This window comes from Wolffia australiana, chromosome 5 (genome assembly GCF_029677425.1).
Source record: "Wolffia australiana isolate 7733 chromosome 5, ASM2967742v1".
NCBI classification, from domain to species: Eukaryota; Viridiplantae; Streptophyta; class Magnoliopsida; order Alismatales; family Araceae; genus Wolffia; species Wolffia australiana.
In genome coordinates, this window is record NC_135839.1 from 7,587,806 (window position 1) to 7,598,009 (window position 10,204).

Sequence of the window (10,204 nt, forward strand, 5' to 3'; positions counted from 1 at the left end):
GAAATGGTTTTCTTTTGAACTTACGACGAGGGCGTTTGAAAATCAAAATTTACATACTAAAATGATAAGTAAATGAAAAATAAATTGTACCTTATCGTTCTTTGCCCAAAGATGAACAATCCAAGTCCCAATTTGACAATATTTGGCTTCGTGTAGTGCCCAAAATTACGAGAATAAAATTCGGAAATAAAACTTACCTCGAATCTTTAATTTCTTTCAGAGTGAGCTATATTGATCTGTTTTCGGCGATCTATGAGTCGATTCCAATAGAATTTGGCCTTCCAAATCCAATAAAACCACTTTATGAGAAATGTTATTAACTTGTGAGGGAGACTGAGTTTAGTGGAATCTATTGAAAATGGTGTGATTTTCCAGATTGACTTAATACCTATAAGAAACGTCAAAATTTAGTTTGATTTATTGTATTGATTCCACAAGAAATATTGTATGATTATATTTTAATATTGACCTTGAACTCTTCATTTGTGTTCAAAACCAGGACATAGAATTTTTGACTTTGACTTTAACATTGAGTAGTAAACATGATCAGATCGAGATCAACCAGACCGCACCACAGGTCTAGAAGTTAGGTTCTTTGCTAAATCCAGACTGAGACTGGACAACAACCTTCTGATACGACCCTGACGTATCTAGGTCCTGTTCATCATTTAGCCCAATAGGGGCATTTAGGTCCTTTGGACCTTTTGTAATCCCTTTAAGTAAAACAGTTCTCTTTTGAGGGCAGCCAAGAAATATCACAAAGATGTGCCTGGCTCCCTCCGGCGACGTCCATTCCGCCAGACCCCTCTCGTTGGGTTCGTATCACCTTCCCTACTTGTCCCACACCAGAGAGCGCGCGCACGCGAGAGAGAGAGAGAGAGAGAGAGAGAGAGAGAGAGAGAGAGAGAGAGAGAGAGAGAGAATAATAACAAATTCTATTATGCAGACCAAACTTTGAGACTCATATACAAGTACTTTTTGGGTTGTGCAGTTCAGTAGGATCTTGGGCAAAGAGAGTGTTAAGAGTGAGGGGTTTCCTGTTCCAGACCCGCCCACAAAGCTTGAGCAGCTCCCCCAACCTCCTCCTCTCCCCTTCCACCTCCGTATTTGCCGTCCCCGCCTTCTCTTCTCTAACACTCACCACATGCTCCAATATCTGAGCAGCCTCCTCCCACCTGCCATCACCATTCCCCCACCATCTATTATATACACACACATATATAAATATATAGAGAGAAAGAGAAAGGTAGAGATCAACAAATAGATGCATAGAGAAGTCCATAAGATGGATGTGTATGTGTATATCAGGAAAATTAACTGGATATAAATATTTACAGTGATATTAAATATATACATATAGATGGAATGTAGATAAATGAATTGGAAATATTCTTTTAGTTGGATGGATAGATACTTTCTTTTCATATCCAAAATAGATGGGAACATAAAAATTATTAGATTTGTTTTGGAGGGATCATTTTTTTTACAGATACTAGATTTCACACACGATGGAGTGAATCATAGATACAACTGATAGAGAGATTGGAAAGATTATTTAATTGGATAGATAGGTAGTAGATAATACAGACAATAAGATAGTAATTAGATATTTGTATCATATGTACAAAGATAAAATCAGATATTATATGTATAGAGATCGGAAAGATATTTAGTTGAATAAATATCTAGATAATACAAAGAAGAAGGAAAAATGGGTATAAAAAATATATAGAATAGACAAAATAGCAAGTTAGTTATAAATTAAGAAAAACATAATTACGCATTTATAACGAGATAGACGAATGTAAAGAAACAATTGAATAAAGTTGATAGCAAGATAGATTTATAAATAAGATAAATTGGTGGTTTAGAAATATTGTTGAGTTATATGGATAGATATGTACAAAGATAACTAAATATATCACTTGTCAATAAAATTGATAGATGGATAAATGGGTGGAAAATGGACAAGTAAATGGATAAATGAATGGATGAATCCATAAACGGACAAATGGATGGTTGAATGTATGGATAAATGGATGGATGGACAGATATATGGACAAATAAATAAATGGATAAATTAATGGATGGATAACAGATAATTGGGCAAATGGATGATTAATTGACAACTGAATAATTGGATAAATGGATGGATGGATATATGGATAAATAGACAAATGGAAGATAGATAATTGGGTAAATGGATGAATAATGGATAATTAAATAATTGGATAAATGGATGGATGGATCAATGTATAACGGGATAAATGGATAAATGAATGGATGGATGGATAAATGGACAGAATTGTACCTGCCCATGGCATCATAGGTGGCGGCGAGGTTGCCGCAGATATCAAGGGTCTCAGGATGGCAAGGCCCCCGCACCCGCTCCATGATCGCCCTAGCCCGGGCAAACGCCCTCGCCGCCGCCGCGACCTCCGACAGCTGCGCACATGCCAACCCCAGCTGGTTCAACGCCAAGGCCAACACCACAGGCACCCTCCCCCCCCTCCCCATCTTCCCCACAGCGCTCTCCAGCACATCTCTCGCCTCACCAAACTCCCCGGCCCAATACAAAACCACCCCCAATTGGGCCTCCAACCCGGCCACTGCTATTGGGCCGCCCTCACAGGCCCTCACGGCCCACCTCAGCAGCCTCACCCCCTCCGCCGCCACGCCCGCCGCCACGTAGACCGCCGCCAGCTCAGCCAGCCCCCCCGCCATGTCACCCCCTTCCCTCCCATACTGCCTCGCCGCCAGCTCAGCCAGGCCCCTCGCCTCCGCCACGTGGCCCGTCCTGGCGCGCAGCCCCGCCAGCCGACCCAGCCCCCGCGCGCGCCGGCCCGCGCCCATCGCGCGACGGTACGCGCCGGCGGCCTCCTCGTACCGCGCCAGCGCGAGACAGGCGTCGCCAATAGCGCAGTCCACGTCAGCGACCTCCTCCGCCCTCGTGGCAGCCCTCGCAACCGTCAGATGCTCCAGCGCGGCCTCGTGCTCGCCGTTGATCTCGCAGATCAGCCCGAGTAGCGTCCTGTCGGCCATCTCCTCTTCCCCTCTGCCACGGTGAATGTTCAGAGCCGTCTTGCAGAGCCCCGCCGCGGCGTCCAGCTGGAGCGCTTCCACGTGGACCTCCGCCAGGAAGCGACACGTGGCACCGACTCTCGGGTGGTCGCTTCCTAAAGCCGCCAGCTGGACTTGAAGGCCGGCGGAGTAGCAGGCGATGGAGCTGTCCACGTCATCTGCCACGGTGTAAACATCTCCGAGCTGCATCAAGGCGGAGAATTTCCAAATCGATTGATCTAGATCTTGATCTTCTTGATCTTCGCGTTCTTGGATTTGGATCGATCTTCGGAGAGCGGCGATGGCTTGATCGGGCTGGTTGAGAGCGGTGTAGATGGCTGCGAGACCGCGCAAGCTCGTCGCCAGGTTTGAATTCGAGGAATTTTCAAAAAATTTGACCGCGCGCAGTCCGTAATCGAGAGCTCGCTTGGGGTGATCCGCGGAGATCAGATCTCTGGCGCGATTCAGCATGAACTGGCCTTGATCGGTGTTGTCTGAAGCGGTGTCGGAGAAATCCGAGGATCCGAAGGTGCTGCTCCGTTTCTTGCCGTTCGGGATCGGTTTCTTGATTCGCCGGTCGACGAGATTTTCTGGTGATTTCTTGGTTGAGGATCGGTTGCGATCTTGGATCTTCGGTTCCTCGCCTGAGATCATCGTCTCGGATGGATTGTCGGATCGGTGATCGAGATCGAATGGCGGATCCGGAGAAAAGTGATCTTCGAAGGGATTGCTCCGTTGAATCTTCGAGTTCGGAGGAGAAATTGAGAGATTGTAGTCTTTTACCGGTGAATTTTCCTCGGCCTTCTCAAGAGTTTTCCGTCGACGGATTTCCATCGCCTCGCCATCGGCAGACTCCATTGAAGCGCGACGAACCGGACAAACTGTTCGTTGCAATTCTCTGGAAACACTACGATACAAGGGAGATTTCTATGTCAATACACTGATTTTGAAAATTCCATTCGGGAGAGAACTTCTGCGGAAACACACTGATTTCCGAAAGCCGATCACAAAAATCCGGTAGCGCAAAGAAATTCTTCCGAAACACACTAATTTCAGAAATCCGATCGAGTGATAAATATTCTTCAACACCGTACAAATTCGTCGTAAATTCGAGTAAAAATTCGTGGAACACTCACTGATTTCAGAAATCCGATCGAGTGATAATTCTTCGTCAACATATCGATTACAAATTCGTTGAAAACTCGCTGACTTCAGAAATCCGATCGAGTGATAATTCTTCGTCAACATATTAATAACAAATTCGTTGAAAACTCGCTGATTTCAGAAATCCGATCGAGTGATAATTCTTCGTCAACATATTGATTACAAATTCGTCGAAAATTCACTGATTTAAAAAATCCGATCGTCCAAGAATTCATCGACAATGTATCGATTTCAAAGGCCTGATTTCGCGCGAAAAATCATTGTAAACGAACTGATTTAGCCAATTTAACCACCTGAAGAGTAGCGTCTGAGGATTCAATGCATTGACGATGAAGCGAATTATCCCGCTGAATTTATAATAGAACAGCTACGAAGAGAGAGAGAGATAGAGAGAGAAAGAGAGGAAAAGGGGGAAGAAGCAGTCTCTCTCATTCTCTCTCGTTTGTGAGTAACGGAAAAAACAGAATCTTCAGATTTTTGGAGGTTAAGCGGGGCCTACCCTGAGATTAGTGTGTGCCACGTCATCATTAACTAATCCGTGATAACAGAAAAATAAATCAGGAAATGACACGACAATGACAGGAAAGCATATGATTTACTTAAAAATTCAGAAAGCCAACTGTCATTATCATCGAGGAAAGCATATTTACTTCCAAATTTCAGAAATTATAAGTATGATATTCATAAGACAGACAAGACATAAATATGATATTTGTAAGTAGAGAGAGAGAGAAAAGAAATAGAAGTAGGAATAAGATAGAAATAAGCCCGAGGACTTCTGTGTAATTTGTTCTGTGTACTGATACATTCCTACAAAGGGACGTATCACGAAGGAAGAGGAAGGAGAAGGCCTTGGGGGATGGACGACACCGAGGAGGACGAGGACGAAAGGGGAGTATTTCTTCTCTCACTGTACCACTCTGCCTCTCTCTCTCCCTCACTCTGCTCTCTCTTCCCCTCTCTCTCCTCTCTCTCTCTCTCCCTCACTCTGCCCTCTCTCTCTCTCTCTCTCTCTCTCTCTCTCTCTCTCTCTCTCTCTCTCTCTCCCCACCCTCTCTCTCCCGCTTCAGCTTCCTCGAGTGGGCTTCTACAAATAGATAGAGATAGAGAGATAGACAGAGAATGAGATAGTTGCAGACGTGGCGATGGAGATGGAGATAGAGGCAAAGGGAGAGACAGACAAAGAATATAAATAGAGATGAGATGGAGGTAGAGATAGAGAGAGATTTTGCGGAAGAGAGAGATAGAAACTAGAGATAGAAAAAAATTGATATTGAAGATAGATAAAGAGGTAAACAAAGATAGAGAAGGAAATTTTTTTTTGAATTAAAAAAATAGAGATGGAAATTGAAATGGAGATGAGATGGAGGAAGAGATAGAGCTGGGGATTGAAAAAGATTTGGCATTGAGACAAAGACAGAGATGGAGACAGAAATAAAGATATAAAAGTGAGTAAAGATAAAGATAGTACCTCTGGGAATCCATAGACATGAAACCGGTAAAGATATGATAAGATCAGTCTACCCAGCTGGTTTCTGCGCCGGAAACAACGTCTGATCATGCTGCAGATTTTCCATCCAGCCCTCGAGAATGGCGACGATCTTCTCAAACTGCGGCCTCTTTCCTGGGTTCGCCGACCAGCATTTGCCCATAAGACATCTGAGCATCGGCGGACACTGCGCTGGAATCGGTGGCCTGGCATTCTGTGTCAATGGAAAAATCCACCATTATAACCAAAGTTTGAAACACTTACAAGAAGACATATTATTATAGAGAATGAATAATTTGATTAGATAAATCATTATCTCCCTATCTAGACTTTGAAGATTGAGGATGATGATCAAACTCTGCCCCCAGCTGGAATAGCTGACTGTTTATCTTTCAAAAAATCAAAATAAAATTACAACAATACCTTAACTAACAGGATCTTTACCCTTGATTGAGGAATTAAACCAAGGTTTTGGGTTAAATACCTTCTGGGCAACGGCAAAAGCGGCCTGCTCTGGCGTCAACTCGGAGAACGGGATCAATGCAGTCAAAATCTCCCAGAGAACAATGCCAAAGCTGTAGACGTCGACTTTCCGAGTGTGGCGTTTACCTTTGATCATCTCAGGCGCCATCCAACGATACGTCCCGGTAAAACTCTTCGAGTCCCCGCACTGCGACTCGTGGCAGGAGATGCCAAAGTCTGCAACTTTGACCGACATGTCCTCGGCGAGGAGGAGGTTTTCGGATTTAAGGTCTCTGTGGAGGATGCCTTGGGAGTGGAGATATCTCATTCCTCGAGCAATGTCAAGGGCCAGCTTCAGAACCAGATTGAGAGGGACAGAGTTGGGTTCCTGCTTGTGAAGGAATCTTCTCAGGGATCCCCCCGATAAGTACTCGGTAATGATGCAGAAGACCGGAGGCTTCTTGCACGCCGCCACGAACTTGGACCAAGAAAAAATTGTATGTAAATCATCAGCTGAGTCAGGAAATTAGGAAGGATATAGGAAAAATGTAAACATGAATCAGTTGATTGTGCCTGGGATTTATTTGTGAGATAAAAGATGTTGGAGAAATTGCCAACATTCTGCCTTGAATCAAATGTCATAAACATAGGGCTCGGGGCTCGACACATCCTGACAACATTGAGGGGTGATGTTTAACGATGACATCGTCAACGGCGACATCAACAGAGTATGGGTGCTCATCATTGTCACCCACTAAAAAATCATCAACATGATGATGATGGTTGACACCTTCCTCTGTCTATTTGGGTCATCCTATTGATGCCGACGTGATACCTGGAGTTAATGCTGTTAATGTCAACTGCCCCCGAAACCATCAACATCATCATCAATGTCTGTGTCAACGAGGTCTGTCATTGACAGGGGCTAAACTCGACATGTGCACTTGATTGGTAGCCCATGTCAACAAAAAAAGTAGTGTCATTGATACCAGCAATAGCTTTTAGCAGAATTTAGTGATTTGATATGATCCCCAACCCCTGTGATGGGTACTTCTTTCATTTCAGCCCATTTAGAGATATAAAATAAATTCATCTTTACCTGATTTGGAAATGTAGCCACATTATTTATAGATAAGAAAGAATAATTTTGAATCTGGATGCGCCACTTAATTGTCATTAAATCTAAAATCCCTTGATATGTGGCTGGATTTCTGGGATTTACCTTAACTTAATAGGATGGGCTCATAAATATGGGAGAAACGATGACATATAGATAGCTAACTGAAATAACGAAATTCAGATTTTGTTCTCTCAAATAATAAACTTAATATGTCTGTTCTCGTTCTATCTAAGTGGGTTATGGCTGCTTCTTATGGAAGCATGCGACTATGAGGGAATTCAACGGAGTGAACGGGTACATACAATTGGCAAACATAGAACATTAGATCCTACCAGAGCCCACAAATCAAACACGACATAACTATTCCTCATTCTCTTAGATCCAAAATTCATTATTTACCCTAAAATTATAAAATTAATCACTAAGAGAGTGAGCCAAAGGAAAAGTTACAATACTTATAAACAAAACATTTATTGAAAAAAATGTCGAAGATTTTTTTTTTTTGAACGAAAAATGTCGAAGAAATTTAATGAAAAAATATGCTACAAAGAAAAGTTTCATTCAAGCAGTATTTGATCTTACTCCAAGGATATTTGGATGATGAAGCCTCAGCAAAAAGGAGACCTCTGCTTTAAATTGCGTCTCCAAAGCCGAAGCCAGAAGGGGATCTTCCTCTGGCTGACTCACAATCTTTACAGCTACTTCCATCTGCTTGTACGTGCCGTGGTAGATCCGGCTATGGCGACCAGTGGCAAATTTGTCCCCTATGAACAACTGAGACATGTCTGCACTCCATTCATCTTCAGCTTCCTTAATTTCTCCCCCATCAGAAACTAGATAATTTGACCAAGACTCTGCCCTATTGTATTCTCTGAGAGAAAGCCTTCTTTTTTGTCGAACCAAATTCCCATTCTGCCTGAAGCAAGGAAAGTTCAACATCTGCGAGCAATTATGGGGCCTTAATCAAAGGCATCCAAGAGGAAGATCCGAAAATATATGACGAACAACATTGATGAATGTTTTCCTAAAAGTGCTATGATCTCTGATTGTTTCCAAGCTGTAGAAAAGATGGAGAGCTTTCTTCACTTCCTCGCAGTTCGGGTCTTTCATGACTCATAACTTCCAAAATAAACGTCATCACAACTCCGAATTTTCTTTGAAGAATTATCTCAGATCACAAGTGATACTCAGAAACACGAGCCATATTGCATAATCGCCTCCACATAGGTCAATCTGTACAGTCTCTCAAGCATGATGTAGCATTACGCAAACATCGGAAACGCAAAAATCGGAAAAAACAAAAGAAATCAGATCTGTCGGCCACTCAAATACTGCAATTTACTGACCAATGATTCCTCCAGAATGACGCTCTTTCAAAAAGAAAAGAAAAAAAACTGACATTCGCAAAATACAAGGCGTGGAACAGAGAAATTCGGCTCTCAGACATCCAAATAAAAGCCAGATTTCACAAGATCTAGCTTCAGCGCTCCCAAAAAACACCCAAATACATCAATCGCTTAAGCTTCGATCTTCCAAGAGCAAGGCCGACTTTCCCTTCGTCGCCTCTACCAAGCAAAAGCCAGAGCTGAAGAGAGAGAAAGAAAGAGAGAGAAAGTGGCAGATACTTTTGCTCAACTGCAGTTGCCGTCACAACGCACCACCTTTATATACCCCAGCCTTTAGCACGAAAATTACGGAATTGCCATTAGTAACAGATATGCTATTTTTTAAATTAAGTACTCTTATTTTTTGAACTATATCGTTCTCTCCACTGGCAAGAACCGTAGAAAATTGGATTAATTTAAGCTTAAATTATCTCCAGAGAAATGGAAATTTTTCTTATTTATTAAATAGTTTATGGGCAGTTCTGGCTTTTCCTTAAGAGAATCCGGCCACTTAATGGGCTCCACATGCATGATCAGATGTGAGGTATGAGACTTGTCAATTGACAAGTCAGATTTATAAAAGAATTTTGGCACCAAAACAAATGAACAAATCATATAAGTAATGTCTCAATTATATATGCAGACAGAATGTAACATATGAATTAATAAATGAATAAACCTCAAATTTATTGGTCCAAAATATTGGAAGGCTTAACCCACTTGTAATTTTAACATAACAATGTGCAAGTGGCTAAGGTAGGAGAAAATGGGAAAAAACTACTTATTCCATGACTGTGAACAGTTCAATGAGATCTAAGAAAATACCAAATCATATAAACAATGTATTAATTACAATAAGCAGTTCGAATGTAAGATATGAATTAATAAATGAACAGACCTGAAATTTATCAACCCAAAAAATTGGAACTCTTAACCAACTTGTAAATTTAGCAGAACAGTGTGAAAGTGGTTAAGGTAGGAGAAAATGGGGGAAAAACTACTTATTCCGTGTATTTGAACAGTTCAATGAGATCTAAGAAGATAACATTTTCTCTGTTTTCCTCCTTCATTAATACCACAAACTCCAAGCCGCGGGCGGCAATCTTTAACCATACATTCCATCTCATCACTAGGCTTGGCCTGACCTGATAACTTGCAAATTAATATGTTTAATTGATGAATTTTACATTATATTTATGTGTTTTAATGACCATATTTGCATGTTATCATATACAAATGGAGATAAATGATATACATTTTGATTTTATTTTTATTTCTAAATTTACAGTATTTTTGTAGGGACTCCCATGCGCAGGGGCGAAATTCTTCTCGTTTTACAGGGATTCCCATGCGCACCGTGGATATCATGCGTCGCGTCAAACTGAGGATACGACGCATCCACCATCTCATTCCCACTCACGACTGCAGCTCAGCACTCGGATGCGATCTCCTTCGTGCCTGGGGCATTCCGGTGACCCTTGCCCCTATCTGAATTCAGCTACAGGTCATCCATTGGCACCCACC

At 42.1% G+C, this 10,204-nt stretch overlaps 2 protein-coding genes across 4 annotated transcripts; both read right to left on the minus strand.

Moving 5' to 3' along the window:
* Positions 1-916: 916 nt before the first annotated feature.
* On the minus strand, positions 917-5,867 carry LOC144702918 (protein KINESIN LIGHT CHAIN-RELATED 1-like). Of its 3 annotated transcripts, none has more exons than XM_078574942.1 (3): positions 5,696-5,867; positions 2,312-3,958; positions 917-1,175 (listed from the first exon to the last, which is right to left on the minus strand). In XM_078574942.1, exons 1-3 carry the CDS (start codon positions 5,713-5,715, stop codon positions 962-964), a joined length of 1,881 nt encoding a protein of 626 aa, XP_078431068.1. In that variant the 5' UTR covers positions 5,716-5,867; the 3' UTR covers positions 917-961. The 3 variants fall into 3 exon arrangements, with proteins under 3 accessions (XP_078431068.1, XP_078431067.1, XP_078431069.1); XM_078574941.1 differs by having other exon boundaries at positions 2,312-3,967; XM_078574943.1 differs by lacking the exon at positions 5,696-5,867 and adding an exon at positions 4,518-4,723 and having other exon boundaries at positions 2,312-3,967.
* On the minus strand, positions 5,745-8,405 carry LOC144703381 (serine/threonine/tyrosine-protein kinase HT1-like). Its single transcript, XM_078575561.1, has 4 exons — positions 8,304-8,405; positions 7,878-8,234; positions 6,198-6,653; positions 5,745-5,927 (listed from the first exon to the last, which is right to left on the minus strand). Exons 1-4 carry the CDS (start codon positions 8,403-8,405, stop codon positions 5,745-5,747), a joined length of 1,098 nt encoding a protein of 365 aa, XP_078431687.1.
* Positions 8,406-10,204: the final 1,799 nt, after the last annotated feature.

Excerpts from the sequence above, each read along its gene's own strand:
- LOC144703381 (XM_078575561.1), bottom strand. The coding sequence starts at position 8,405 with ATGAAAGACCCGAACTGCGAGGAAGTGAAGAAAGCTCTCCATCTTTTC. Across the intron at positions 8,235-8,303 it reads TTAGGAAAACATTCATCAAT|ATGTTGAACTTTCCTTGCTT; the intron begins GTTGTTCGTCAT and ends AATTGCTCGCAG. Across the intron at positions 5,928-6,197 it reads CTTTTGCCGTTGCCCAGAAG|AATGCCAGGCCACCGATTCC; the intron begins GTATTTAACCCA and ends CCATTGACACAG.
- LOC144702918 (XM_078574941.1), bottom strand. The coding sequence starts at position 5,715 with ATGTCTATGGATTCCCAGAG. Across the intron at positions 3,968-5,695 it reads ATGTCTATGGATTCCCAGAG|TGTTTCCAGAGAATTGCAAC; the intron begins GTACTATCTTTA and ends CTTGTATCGTAG. Across the intron at positions 1,176-2,311 it reads ACCTATGATGCCATGGGCAG|GTGGGAGGAGGCTGCTCAGA; the intron begins GTACAATTCTGT and ends TGGTGATGGCAG.